Source organism: Sapajus apella, unplaced genomic scaffold (assembly GCF_009761245.1).
Source record: "Sapajus apella isolate SASKATOON/1434 unplaced genomic scaffold, GSC_monkey_1.0 scaffold51, whole genome shotgun sequence".
Taxonomy (NCBI): Eukaryota; Metazoa; Chordata; class Mammalia; order Primates; family Cebidae; genus Sapajus; species Sapajus apella.
Window position 1 is genome coordinate 7,988,046 of NW_022436991.1, and position 14,409 is coordinate 8,002,454.

Below are 14,409 nucleotides of genomic sequence, written 5' to 3' on the forward strand. Positions count from 1 at the left end.
TGGACATCCAGAGAGGACCACATCCTGCCCAGCAGACACTCCCAATATCCTTATCTCTTGCTCTGTCAGAAACCAGGCTTGCCCATGGACTTGATGGAGAAACCCTATCATTTAAGGGTCTTTTAATTGAGTTACCATAATGAGCTATGGAAGCATGAAAAAAAGCAAGTGCATATATATGTATAACATGTATGGTATATGAAATCATATGTTTTTGGCCAGGTGCAGTGGCTCATGCCTGTGATCCCAGCACTTTGGGAGGCTGAGGCAGGAGGACTGCTTGAGGCCAAGAGTTTAAGACCAGCCTAGGCAACATAGCAAGGCTCTGTCTCTACAGAAAAATTTTAAAATGGGCTCGGCATGGTAGCATGGCGCCTGTCATCCCAGCTACTCAGAAGGCTAAGGGTGGGAGGACCACTTGAGCCCGGGAGTTCAAGGCTGCAGTGAGCTGTGATTGCATCACTACACTCCAGCCTGAGTGATAGAGTGAGACTCTGTCTCTAAAAAAGTAAAATCAAAATTAAATTAAAACAAAAGAAATTATATGGTGAGGCTGGTGTTGAACTCCTGACCTCAAGTGATCCACCTGCCTCAGCCTCTCAAAGTGCTGGGATTATAGGTGTGAACCACCGCGTCCAGAAGAAATGGTATGTTTTATACTTCTGTGTCTATATATACAAATGTAGGCACACACATATACACACACACAAGCTAGGGAAGAATACATCAAACTATTGGTGGTATTAATCCCTGGAGACTGGAACTATGGGTTACTGAGGGGAAACTCACTTTTTCATTTCTGTCACAGTTTAATTTTTGCAATGTCCGTTTTACTTTTTAAATTTAAGAAGCCGGCTGGGCACGGTGGCTAACGCCTGTAATCCAAGCACTTTGGGAGACTGAGGTGGGTGGATCACCTGAGGTCAGGAGTTCAACACCAGCCTGCCCAACATGGCGAAACCCCTGTCTCTACTAAAAATACAAAAAATTAGCAGGTGTGATGGCAGGTGCCTGTAATCCCAGCTACTCGGAAGGCTGAGGCAGGAGAATTGCTTGAACCAGGGAGGTGGAGGTTGCAGTGAGCCAAGATGGCACCACTGCACTCCAGCCTGGCTGACAAGAGTGAAACTCTGTCTCAAAGAAAAAAAATTAAGAAGCCCAGTGCAAAATGTAATATACTCAGCCCACAACACACGAATGCTCATGCGCACTGTATACTTATGTGCATACTTACTGCAGTGCACGTGTATGTGCATGTTTTGTGTGCTGAGTATATTAAATTTTGAAATGAGTTTCTTATTCTTCCTGGACACACAGGTGGACCACATTTCCCAGCCTGCCATGCAGTCAGGGGAGGCCACATGCTACTGAGTTCCAGCCAGTGCAATGTGAGTGACAGTGACTGACATATGCCACTTGCAGGGCAGATCCACGAAAACCTCCTCCCTGAGAGCCTCTGTGCCATTCATGGGTTGTAGCCATGAACTATAAGTAACCTGGGTAACCATGGTAACTATAAGTAACCATGAGCTATGAGCTATAAGCAACCATCCCTTGGGGAAGAAGTGCCTTTGATCACAAACACTCACTTTGGATTTTGCAGCGAGATCGGCTGCATTCAGTGTGGTATGGCCATAGACTTGTTTTGGATTTTCAGCGAGTGAAAAATAAACTTCGTTATGCTAAGCCACTGAGATTCAGGGGTCAGTGTTACCCTAATGAATATACTTATGATGTACTTTTCTCTCAAAGAGATCCTCTTTACAAAACTGATTTCCTTTCAAAACAAAGCTTGGTGGTTTAATAAAGATTTGCTAATTGAATAAATATATGAATTGAATGGCCAAATCAATACAATCTGGGTTACTATGGAAAACAATGAGTTAAACGTCGTACGACTGAGGCAGCTTCTTGGCCTAGGAAGGGTGACATTCTGTTGAGAATTTCTGCAGCCCCTTAGATTATAAATAAAGATACCCAGGCCATAAAGACATTCATTGTAACAAAAAGTCAACTGACATGATAAACATAAGATTTGGAATAGAGCAATACTAGCCATTTTGCAATGATTATTCATAACTCTTGGTGCATGTGTTATATGTATGTGTGCACACACATGTACACACATGAAGACAGATCTGTGTATAAGTGTGTGTCTTGGAAAACTGAGCAATACTTGAATGAGAGATAACCTAGTTAATTGGATGCAATAAATGTTATATTAATAATTTTTCCTCTTCAATTCTGGAATAATTGTATATATTTTATAGTGTTGCTTTTTTTTTTTTTTTTTTTTTTGAGACAGAGTTTCACTCTTATTGCCCAGGCTGTAGTGCAATGGTGTGATCTTGGCTCACCACAACCTCCACCTCCCGGGTTCAAGCAATTCTTCTGCCTCAGCCTCCCAAGTAGCTGGGATTACAGGCATGTGCCACCATGTCCAGCTAATTTTGCACTTTTATTAGAGACAGAGTTTCTCCATGTTGGTCAGGCTGGTCTCGAACTCCCGACCTCAGGTGATACACCCGCCTCAGCCTCCCAAAGTGCTAGGATTACAGGCGTGAGCCACTGCTCCTGGCCTAGTGGTTTTTTTTTTTTTTTTTTTTTGAGACAAGGTCTCACTCTGTCACACAGGCTGGAGTGCAGTTGCGAGATCTTGGCTCACTGCAGCCTCTTCTTCCCTGGTTCAAGTGACTCTCCTGCTTCAGTCTCCCAAGTAGCTGGGATTACAGGTACGTGCCATCACTCCCGGCTAATTTTTAAATATTTTGGTGGGGACAGGGTTTCCCCGTGTTGGCCAGGCTGGTCTTGAACTCTTGGTCTTAAGTGATTCCCCCACCTCGGCCTCTCAAAGTGCTGGTATCACAGACGTGAGCCACCGCGCCCGGCCTTATACTGTTGCTTTAAGCCATTTAGTCATGTGGGTGGGGATGTGTTAGAGTGAGGGGTGGGGAAGATATGAACTTAGAACTCAGGTATATATAGAGAGCGGGGTCCTGCCCTGGGAATCTGGGCCTTTCCTGGTCAGAAATGGGGTAAGACCAAGGCCGGGGCTATGTGCTCTCAGACCGCCCAGTAAGCAGAAGAAAGTTTCTCAAGCTTCTCTCTTTTCTTCCAACGGGCAAACCACTTTGAATCCGCCATGCAAAAATCCACTGTTTAAAGTCCTTGAGAATGCACCAGAAAACCCATTAACACACCTTCTGGAGTCCAGAAACCCCATGGAGTAGAGGGAGATTTCTCCAATGAGAGCGTAATCTGGCACCATCATGGCCACTGTCCGGAACAAGGCCTGGAAAAGAAAAATCAGGACCGGAACACGTACAGTGACTACTGGGGGAAGGCACATCCACAGAAACAAAGGGAAGTAGCATGGTCACTCAGGCCACCCCAGTGACAATCAAGGCAGGAGGGACTGGGGGACAAGTTTGTGAGGATGGACCATTCTCAGTGGGCCAATGCATGACTCAACCAACCTGCCCACAGGCCCTGTGCACGTACATGTTGTTACACTGGGTCCTTCAATGGTTCTGTGGAGGCCCTAGGTGCTGGTACACCTCATTCTCCTATGCCAAATGGGGACACCTCATAGTATCACTCAACCGTTGGAGCTTCCCAGTGTTCAATATAGACATCAGAAGTCATTTAGTAATACAGAACCAATATGCATCAAGAATCAGAAGAAACCCGAAGTCAGATTCTTTTTTTTTTTTTTTTTGAGACAGAGTCTTACTCTGTCACCCAGGCTGGAGGGCAGTGGTGCAATCTCAGCTCACTATAACCTCTGCCACCCAGGTTAAAGTGATTCTCATGCCTCAGCCTCCCAAGTACCTGGAGATTACAGGCACCCAATACCAGGCCTGGCTAATTTTTGTACTTTTAGTAGAGATGGGGTTTCACCATGTTGGCCAGAGTGGTCTCGAACTCCTGACCTCAGGTGATCCAACTGCCTCAGCCTCCCAAAGTGCTGGGATTACAGGTGTGAGCCACCGCACCCAGCCAGACAGATCTTGATTTGAGTTCTTATTTTGCTACCTACTAGCATGGGCAAGTTACACACCCATGTAGACCTCAGTTCCTTCATCTCAAAACAGACTCACTTTACCCTCTTCATAGAATTATCATGAGAATAAATGATAGAATGAAACTGAAGTGCTTACAAGAGTATGTGGCACATAGTAAGTCTTCAAAATACACCGGCTATTGCATTATTATCTTAGATCTTAGAGAAGTAACCTGCCTGAGTCACACAGTTAGTTAGCTCTAGAGGCAGGGCTAGAATCCAGGCTTCCTGACACCACCCCCGGATGGTTTCTACCACACCATGGTGTCGTGAAAGCTGCTTGCGAAGATCTAACATGGATGTTGGCTGGGATGGGTGCAGGGGTTGCTTACAACAACTGGGCAGTAAAAAATGAGAAATGCGGTTTACAGGTGTGAGACACCACACCTGGCTCCAAGTACATCTTACTACCACTGTCACTCCACTACTGCTTCTCACAGCTGAAAAAGGCCAGCCAGCCCTATCGTTGGCCTTCCCTGTGAGATCTCCCACCCATGGTGGGTACCTCCAGAAGTTTCTTTTTTCTTTTTCTTTTCTTTTTTTGAAACAGAGTTTCGCTCTTGTCACCCAGGCTGGAGTGCAATGATGCAATCTCATGTCACTGAAACCTCTGCCTCCTGGGTTCAAGCGATTCTTCTGCCTCAGCCTCCTGAGTAGCTGGGTAGGATTACAGGCATGTGCAACCACACCCAGCTAATTTTTGTATTTTTAGTAGAGACAGGGTTTCACCACATTGGCAAAACTCCTGACCTCAGGTGATCTGCCTGCCTCAGCCTCCCAAAGTGCTGGGATTACAGGTGTGAGCCACCACACCTGGCCCAGAGGTTTCTATTCTAAAGAGCACACCCCATGTGTATATCCACTGGCATTTACCTTGAGGTTATCGGGCAATTCAGCCCTGCCAGCATACCCAGGGTTCATGGTGATGAACACAGCGCAGGTTGGGTTCAGAGAGAGCTCAGTGCCTTCAAAGATGAATGTCTTTAGCTTCCGAATGATGGCTTGTTGGATGCTGAGAATCTGCTGAGCAACCACAGACAGCACTTCCACCTGGGGTGAGAATGTCCGGCTGATATGAGCACCTGCTTCTGTCTGACAACCACCCTACTCTACCGCAGTCCTCCCACATAGCAAAGAAAGAACCCAAATCACCTGAAATCTGGACCTGCACATTCAAAATCAAGAGCATGATTTGGGGTTTCGGTAAGAAAAAAGAATACAGGTTTGTGTTGTGTGTGTGTGTGTGTGTGTGTGTGTGTGTGTGTGTATTTTATCTTTCTTTCAACACCTAGAATAGTACTTGATATACAGTAGATATTCTGTGTTTTTTGGTTCATATTGGTTCAAAGATCAGGAATGTTTATATTTCCTGGTCTTCATTCATCATCCAAATAGAATTATACACTCTTTTGTGATGCACCTTTTGTACATCTACTATAGACTTTTATCCTATTGTTATTTGTTTCATTAAATTTTTATTTCTTTCCTAGATTGTAACAGTCTAGACAGCAAGACCTTTTTTTTTTTTGAGATAGAGTTTCACTCCCAGGCTGGAGTGCAATGGCAGGATCTCGACTAACTGCAACCTCCACCTCCAGCGTTCAATCCATTCTCCTGCTTCAGCCTCCCGAGTAGCTGCGATTACAGGTGCCTGCCACCAAGCCCCTGACTAATTTTTTGGATTTTTAGTAGAGACAGGGTTTCACCATATGGACCAGGCTAGTCTTGAACACCTAACCTCAGGTGATCCACTCACCCTGGCCTCCCAAAGTGCTGAGATAACAGGTATGAGCCACAGCACCCAGCCAAAAGAGACAAAGTCTCACTCTCACCCAGGTTGGAATACAGTGGCTCCATCATAGCTTACTTCAGCCTTGAACTCCTGGGCTCAAGCGATCCTCCTGTCTCACCCTCCTGAATAGATGAGACTCTTTTATTTTTGTAGAGACAGGGCCTCACTGTGTTGCCCAGGCTGATCTCAGACTCCTGGGTTCAAGTGATCCTCCCACCTTGTCCTCCCAAAGTGTTGGGATTACAGGCATAAGCCTCTGTGCCTGGTTATAAAACCATTTCTTGCTCATCTTTGTAGCATGAACATATGCAGGATATCTGATGTATAGTAGCTGCTCAGTAGTTTGGAATGGACAAGTGAATGAATTAATATGTTGGGGAGATGGGGATATGTGTATAAAATATGCATCTGTCTCCTTGATGTAGTTTAGTTCACTGAGTGCCTACTTTGGAGGTACTCACGACTGCCACAGAGAAGACATAAGGCCCTGTAATTAAGGGGCTCAGAGCCCAGAAAAAGGCCCCTCCAGGTGCAACTTCTTGGTTTTGCAGCCTAGAAGCAGAGTTACCTCGATCCTGTTGAACTCATCAAAGCAAGCCCATGCTCCAGCCTGGGCCAGCCCCTTGAAGAACTTCCCCATAGCTTTGTAATCCAAACCATCGGAGCAGTTGAAGACCACACACTAGAAAGAGGGAGGATGTAGGTAACATTTAGGGTGGATTCCATCCCATCTGAATTATCATGCACCATTCAACAGGGGTGGGCTTCTCTCACCTTGCTCTGCTGAAGGAACTGGGACCCACGCTGCCTATTAATGCTAAACCATCTTAAAGTTCTTGTTCCCTTCCCTGAATAGGGGTGCAGAGAGGGCCTGGAAGACAGGGAGGGGATAGATGGCATTTCCCTACCTGCTTAGCCAAGGCTTTGGCCAGATCTTTGGTGGTTTCTGTCTTGCCAGTCCCAGCTGGACCCTCTGGAGCACCCCCAAGGTTCAGCTTCAAAGCTCCCATCAATGTCCTATGGAGAAGAAAATAGGACTTCAGTGTTTGAGTTCTAAGACACAGGAAAGAAATCGGCTTTGTATTTATTTTGACTCATACATATATTTAGATTGGTGCAAAAGTGATTGCAGTTTTTGCCATTGAAAGTAATGGTAAAAGCTGCAATAACTTTTGCACCAACCAAATAGCTGAAACCTTTTCCCTGATCATATGAGCAATATAACATCATTGTAAACATTTCTATTTTACTTGGCATTGTAACCTCAAAGCCCAGCACAGTGCCCAGCACGAGTGGCACCCATAAATATTTAAATGAATGAATGAATGAATAAATGAATGCGTGCATATATACATCAATGAATCAAATAAAAGTGAATAATACTCATAAACTCCACCTTCCAAAGATCACCCGTGCTAATAGAATGGTGAAAATAAATATATTTCTCCCATTAGATTATGAATTTTTTTTTCTCTTGAGACAGGTTCTCACTCTCACCCAGGCTGGAGTACAGAGGCATGGTCATGGCTCACTGCAGCCTTGACCTCCTTGGCCCAAGTGATCCTCCCATCTCAGCCTCCCAAGTAGTTGGAACTTACACACCACTACACCCGGTTAATTTTCGTATTTTTTGTAGAGATGGGGTTTTGCCGTGTTTTTACCCCCAACCCAGGCGGGTTGGTCTCAAACTTCTGGGATCAAGTAATCCACCTACCTTGGTCTCCCAAAGTGCTGAGATTATAGGCATGAGCCACCATGCCCAGCTAGATTATGAACTCTTAAGTTCAGGAATCATATTTAATTCCATTTCATAACCCCAGTAAATTAACAGTTTCTGGCATATAATAGGTACAAGATAAATGTTAGAAATGAATGATGTAATAAATGTGGTTCCACATCCCTTGGTATGAGTCTCTGTGTTTTCATTTAGCACTCTATCTTGTAATTATTTGAATATATCTCTCCCATCTCCCCAGTTAGATTTAGGGTTTCTTGAGGTCATGCATGATGCACAGAAAACTTCAAAAAATGGCTGTTGAATAATGAGTGTAATAAATAAATGAAGAGCAAAAATCATAGACCATAAAAAACAAGTGGTTGAAGATTTTGAAGAGAGAAAATACTCCCAAGTATTATTTTTACAATCTAAAAAAAAATCCACTGTAAGAAAATATATAAAAGCAAAGAACATTTAAACATCACAAAACTGACAAGTTCACAAACTCCCAATTTCCAAGGCTGAGTTCCACAGAAAATGGCAAAATACTTTGCTGAGCCCAGAACGGCCAGATCTTTTCATGAGACTGGCTGGAGAGCACAGAGACTCCTTAGCTATGTTCTTGATGTCACTTCTTGCCTATCTTATGGCCATAGGATCTCCAGGCACCATCTTCATTCCTGCCATTGGAGAGCCTTCTATGTTAAGTCATGTGTCATATTCACAGACATGCATCAGTATTCCACTTGGTGGTTCAAATAGATTGATTTACACTAGAACTCCTGCTGGGTTCTTATTTCTAGCCTGAAGACCTAGTTTCCACACCCATCTTTGGGACTATGGAGAAACTAATAATCTGAAGTGTGAAAAGTAAAGGTGACCCAAGACATTACTATCTTTCTTCCCCAGAGTTTTCTTCCCCTGGAGTTCTCCATTCACCCCTCAGATCTAGGAACCCCAGAATGTACCTGTAGCAGCGGTCAGTGAGGGGTGTGATCACCAGCCGGGAGGAGTTTCCCAGGTACTCATAGCCATACAAGGCTTCTGTGGTGATAATCTGCACCTTCACATCCTTGTCCACCCAGTAGTAGCGCAGCTGCGAGATCCATTGGAAATCATTCAGATCAGAGACCCTGTCCTCAGATAACTTGGCCACCACGTCGCGGGCTGTTGGGACACAGATGCAGAAACACACATGCAGAGCCATCAGAACTCTCCATCTTTGTAAGCTCCTCAGTTAGAAGTGGGTGTTATCAAGGTCCCTCATTCTCCAAACTATTTTATTTTATTTATTTTTCAAGTCTATTTATTTATTTATTTATTTATTTATTTATTTATTTATTTATTTATTGAGTCTTACTCTGTCCCCCATGCTGGAGTGCAATGGCATCATCTCGGCTCACTGCAACCTCTGCCTCCCAGGTTCAAGCGATTTTCCTGATTCAGCCTCCAAAGCAGCTGGGATTATAGGCACACATCACTACGCCTGGCTAATTTTGGTTTTTAGTAGAGATGGGGTTTCACCATGTTGTCCAGGCTGGTCTCTAACTCCTGACCTCAAGTTATCCACCCGCCTTTGCCTCCCAAAGTGCTGGGATTACAGGTGTGAGCCACCGAACCCAGCCCAGACAATTTTAGATTTCACAAGCCTCCTTGCCCACCCCCCAACCTGCAGGCAGCAATATCTGTTAGAAGCTGGTCTTTGCTTTCTCCCAAGGCCAGGCAGAGAATCTGCTGCACCATCTTCTCTCAGATAGCACAGTAGAGGTATTAAAGGTGTGTACTCTGAAATCAGGCTGCCTGGGTTCAAATTCTGGTTGCACCATGAACTAGCTATGTGACTTTGGGTAAGTTCCTCAACCTCTCTGTTCCTCAGTTGTATAATCTGTAAAATAGGGATAACGCAGTACCTACATTATAAGGTTATGCTGAGGACTAAATAAATACATTTGCATATATACATATCTACATCTAGACACAATGGAGAGAGAAAGAGAGAAAAGGAGCTGTGCTTGGCATATGAAAACATTATACAGGTATTAGCTACTGTTATCATCCCCAAATTCTTGGAAGGCTGATCCAGAGGGCTTTGCAATGCATAGTGACTACAAATTCCATCCTATGTCCAATATAACCCTTTTGGTCCCGTTCCAGGCCCCTAGGATATCCTAGGAGAATGCAATCATAGTGGCCTTATATAGCAGGGGAAGGAAGCCCAAGAATCCATGGTTAGATGCACCCTTTCCATCTGGGAGCCTGAGAAACCAGCTGGGAAATACATTTTCTAGCTTTTCTCCTTTATTTCACGGGCCTGTAAGCCCTGATTTATTTTCTCCAAGTGACAGGGGCCTTGAAGTTGAAGAGTGGATTTAGGCCGATGAGAATCATTCATTACATTTTTGGTAACTTGGGTGGAGAGCTATGGAGATCTCAGAGTTAGTACAGCAGACTCAAAATTCAGATCTCAGAAACATCACTTTTCAAAGGGTTGCTTCCATAAGGTTCCTGCCTCTCTGTGACAGAATCTTCTACATTACAGTAAAATCCAAAACCCTGCAGAGAAGAGTCCTTGAAGAAGATTATATACACAACTTTGTCTTCCTTTGCAAGGAATTTAATTCCCCTCCTGGCTCTTGAGGGAATATAGAGGGGAACCACCCTATACATTCTCCCAAGGAAGCAGGTGTAGGGCAGGGGTAGGGTATGCATGAGGGATGCAAGAGGAAAGTGAATTTCAAGGGATTGGGTTGGGGATCCCTTCACTATGCAATGTGTATATGCACACTTACATGTGTGTGTGAGTGTGTATGTGCAATTGTGTGCATGTGTGCATACACCCATGCTTATGTTTGTGAACCCAACCACAGTGGGTTACCCTGGGCGGTATAACCACATCTGCACCAATTATTCCTAACAGCTGAGAATGTGGCCGTGTGAAAAGCACATTTTCCCTTCTCTCCCTGATGTTATGCTGGCCTACCTGATGAAATCAGATCGAAGTGAGCATTAACCTTGAGGGGAATGAGATGCCATGAAATGCCAGCAGGAAGCTGGGTGTGTGAGCAAGAGACTCTGTTCCCAAGCAACCAGCCTGGTCCAGCCCCAGTTTCCTTGGTGATGGAGTGAGGGTGTGGGGGTGGTTTGTTTTATATAAAGACCCCAGTTTTTCCTCCTCCTCCTCCTCTTCCTCCTCCTCTTCGTTTTCAAGGAGGAGCTGGAAGGCATCTTGTCTCACCACCCACTGCTTGCAAAATTGCCCATTCCCAGTCCCTTAGGCTTGGAAGCAGACAGACATAGGCACTTCTGTTGCTTACTATTATAGCTGTACGCCTCTCAGCAAGTTGCCTCTCTAAGCTCCAGGTTCTAAATCTATGAAATGTCTTTGAAAATTTGAAAATTGAGATAATGTATGTCAACCACTTAGCACAAAGCCTGGCACCTAGCAAGCATTCAAAAATATTAGGTATGGTTAGCCAAGGAAATGATTCCACGTTGGTGAAGCTCAGAAATGACTTTGGCCATCACTGTCTCAGTACAAGCCCTGCTGGAAGGGTTCCTGGAAATCAGGTTGGGGATGGGAGGGGAAACACAGGTGGAGATACACAGAGCTTTTTGGCATTGGCTTCTCTCCTTCCTCTCCATCTTTTTTTTTTTTTTCGTAGATGGAGTCTGTTACCAGGCTGGAGTGCAGTGGTGTGATCTCAGCTCACTGCAACTTCCACCTCCCGGGTTCAAGCGATTCTCCTGCCTCAGCCTCTTGCGTAGCTGGGACTACAGGCGTGCGTGCCTGGCTAATTTTTGTATTTTTAGTAGAGATGAGGTTTCACCATGTTGGCCAGGATGGTCTCGATCTCTTGACCTCATGATCCACCTGCCTCAGTCTTCCAAAGTACTGGGATTACAGGTGTGAGCCACCGCACCTGGCCCTGCCCCATCTTACTCTTGGCTGGAGAAAGCTCTCCCTAATGAGGAAGGAAACCCTGACTCATTCCATCCAGGAGAACTGAGATGAGCAAGACTAGGCTGCTACTCCTGGACCATCGGTAACGACAGGGGAAGCCTTCTGGCTTACCGTGGACATCGATGACTGTGAGGGCCCCGAGAGTGAGTCGAGCTCCGCTGCTCAGCTTCCCTCGCACCAGCTGGACAATCTGTGCAATCTGATCATTGCTTTTTTTCAGAAAATCCTGGCAGGGGCAGAGGAGGGGACAACCGGTTACACTGGATTGTCCCCTGGTAATCCCCATGTCAGGAAATGGTATCATGAACCACCGGATGGCTCAAGCCAGACTCCTGCGTGTTATTTCCTCAAGTCCACCTCTTCCTTACTCCAGTCCTTAATCTTTGAATGAATTCCTAATGAATTATGCTGAAAGAGGCCAGGTTTGGAAGGTTTCATACTGCATGATTTTATTTTTATAATATTGTGGGAAAGTGAGCAGAAAATACTTGGTAGTTACTGGAGGCTTAGAGTAGAGAATGCAACTGACTACAAAAGGCATGAGGGCATTTTTTGGGGTGGTGTGGAACTGTCCTATATTTTGATTGTGATGGTGCCTCCACAAATGCATGTGTTTCTCGAAACTGAGAACCATATGCTAAAAAAGGTAAATTTTACGGTATATAAATTATACTGTAAATCAGAATTAACCTCCCAAACTGGAAACTTTTTCACATTAAAGAGACAAAGGAGCTATAAAAACAAAATGCAGCATGTAATCCTAGCTTGCATTCTGGGCTAGAAAATAAAAAAAGGACAGTAGGGCAATTGGCTAATTTTTATTTATTTTTTATTTTTATTTTTTGAGATGGAGCCTGACTCAGCCTCTCAATATAGCTGGAATACAGGTGGAATAGCTGGAACTACAGGTGCACAACACCACACCCAGCTAATCTTTGTATTTTTAGTAGAGATGGGGTTTCAGCATGTTGGCTAAGCTGGTCTCAAACTCCTGACCTCAAGTGATCTACCCACCCTGGCCTCCCAAAGTGCTAGGATTACAGGCATTAGCCACCATGCTGGCCTGTCATTTCCTTTCCAAGATGACAAAATTTAAGTTAGCCAATTTAGAAAGGTCTAGAGATTAGGGAACAAAATCATATCAATATGATTGTATAAGATGTTAATATATGAGGAATCTGGATGAAAGATATATGGAAATTATTTGTATTATATTTGCAGTATTATTTGAAAGTTTCATGTTATTTCAAACAAAGGAACAAAAAAATAAAAAGAACACTTAAAAAGGAAAAAAAGTAAGACCACCCCTAGGTTCAAATCCTACCTTCTCTACTTTCTACTTTCTAGCTCTGTGGCTCTGGGAAAATGATTTTAAGCTTCTGAGTCTCAGTATCCTGCTGTGTCAGATGCAGTTTTTTTTTTTTTTTTTTTTTTTTGAGAGGGGGTTTTGCTCTGTCATCCAGTCTGGAGTGCACAGGCACAAACATGGCTCACTGAAACCTTGACCTCCTGAGCTCAAGCAATCCTCCCACCTCAGCCACCAGAGTAGCTGGGGCCATAGGCACACAGCATCACTCCTGGCTATTTGTAGAGCTGGGGGTCTCACTGTGTTGCCCAGGCTGGTCTTGAACTCCTGGCCTCAAGCAATGCTCCCGCCTTGGCCTCCCAAACTATTGGGATTACAGGTGTGAGCCACCGTATCCTGCCCTAAATCTAGATAATTATAGCAACCTCTTCAAGCTATGTTGAGGATTAAATGAAGTAGAGGATGTGGTGTTGGGGCTTCTCCCCTCATCTCTCCTAACCACACCCATTCCACAGCTATTCTAGACCAAAGTGTCTTCCTGCTGGAATACACCATGCTTTTCATCTTCAGTCTGTTGCATAGTCCAGGTCTTCTCTCTGGAATACTCTTCCTCCTATTTTCTGCTCAGCTAATCCCTACTTATATTTCAGGTCACCTCTTAGACACAACTTTTCTGAGAAATCTTCCCCAATCCTAACTAACCTCCCTCCCTCCCTCCCTCCCTTCCTCCCTCCCTCCCTCTCTTCCTCCATCCCTTCCTCCCTTCCTACCTTTCTTTCTTCCTTCTTCCCTTCCTCCCTTCCTCCCCCCCCACACTTACTGGATGTCTGTTCTTTCCTATCACAGTTCTATAAAAGAGCCTTTTTCTCTCCCCCACTAGACTATAAATCCATGAAGACAGGAACTATGTCTGTCTCATTCACTTCTAATTACCTTTGTTAGCAGCAGTCCCAGCACAGAGCAGATGCCAAACCGGTATTTGTTAAATGAATAATAAATGGTTGGAGGGAGCAGGGATGGCTATTCTGTGTCAACACCTGCTTCCTTTATGATATGGAGGCACATCACACAGCATGCATGCACTCCAGGGCCTGGGTGTATGATGGGAAACATTCTCCTTATCTATGGGTAGGAAAACTGGGGCACAGAGATACCATCACAAAAGTCAGAGGATTTTAGAGTTTCTAAAGTTTGAAAGATGTATGTGAAAGCAGTTTGCATGTGTAAAGCACAATATGTCCATTAGGATTTATCAATATGGAATCTGTATAAGTTTAAACATTGGCCAAGTATTAATATTCTACAGCAAAATATGGGAAATTAAAATATATTCTAATTCACAGCCAATCCTCTAAGGGGAGTAACAAGAGGTCTGGTGAGATAGTCATGGGGAATTATACCATGGTAGAAAGCCTGGCTGAGTATGAAGTTTTCATTCATTCATTTAACAAACATTTGGTCATGCATGGTGGCTCCTAGCACTTTGGGAGACTGAGGCAAGGAGGACTGCTTGAGGCCAAGAGTTCAAGACTACCCTGACCAACATAGTGAGACCTCGTCTCTAGTTTAA

The 14,409-nt window shown here is 44.4% G+C and overlaps 1 protein-coding gene across 4 annotated transcripts in view; it reads right to left on the bottom strand.

The window, feature by feature from the left end:
* Positions 1–14,409, bottom strand: part of DNAH3 (dynein axonemal heavy chain 3) — a 202,834-nt gene that overhangs the window by 98,802 nt on the left and 89,623 nt on the right. For all 4 annotated transcript variants that reach the window (XM_032242887.1, XM_032242886.1, XM_032242888.1 and 1 more), the window contains 6 exons: positions 11,645–11,759; positions 8,541–8,739; positions 6,764–6,872; positions 6,424–6,537; positions 4,937–5,113; positions 3,201–3,292 (listed from right to left, as the gene is read on the bottom strand). In XM_032242887.1, coding sequence (XP_032098778.1) covers positions 3,201–3,292; positions 4,937–5,113; positions 6,424–6,537; positions 6,764–6,872; positions 8,541–8,739; positions 11,645–11,759 — 806 coding nt within the window. The remainder of the gene's footprint in view (positions 1–3,200; positions 3,293–4,936; positions 5,114–6,423; positions 6,538–6,763; positions 6,873–8,540; positions 8,740–11,644; positions 11,760–14,409) is intronic.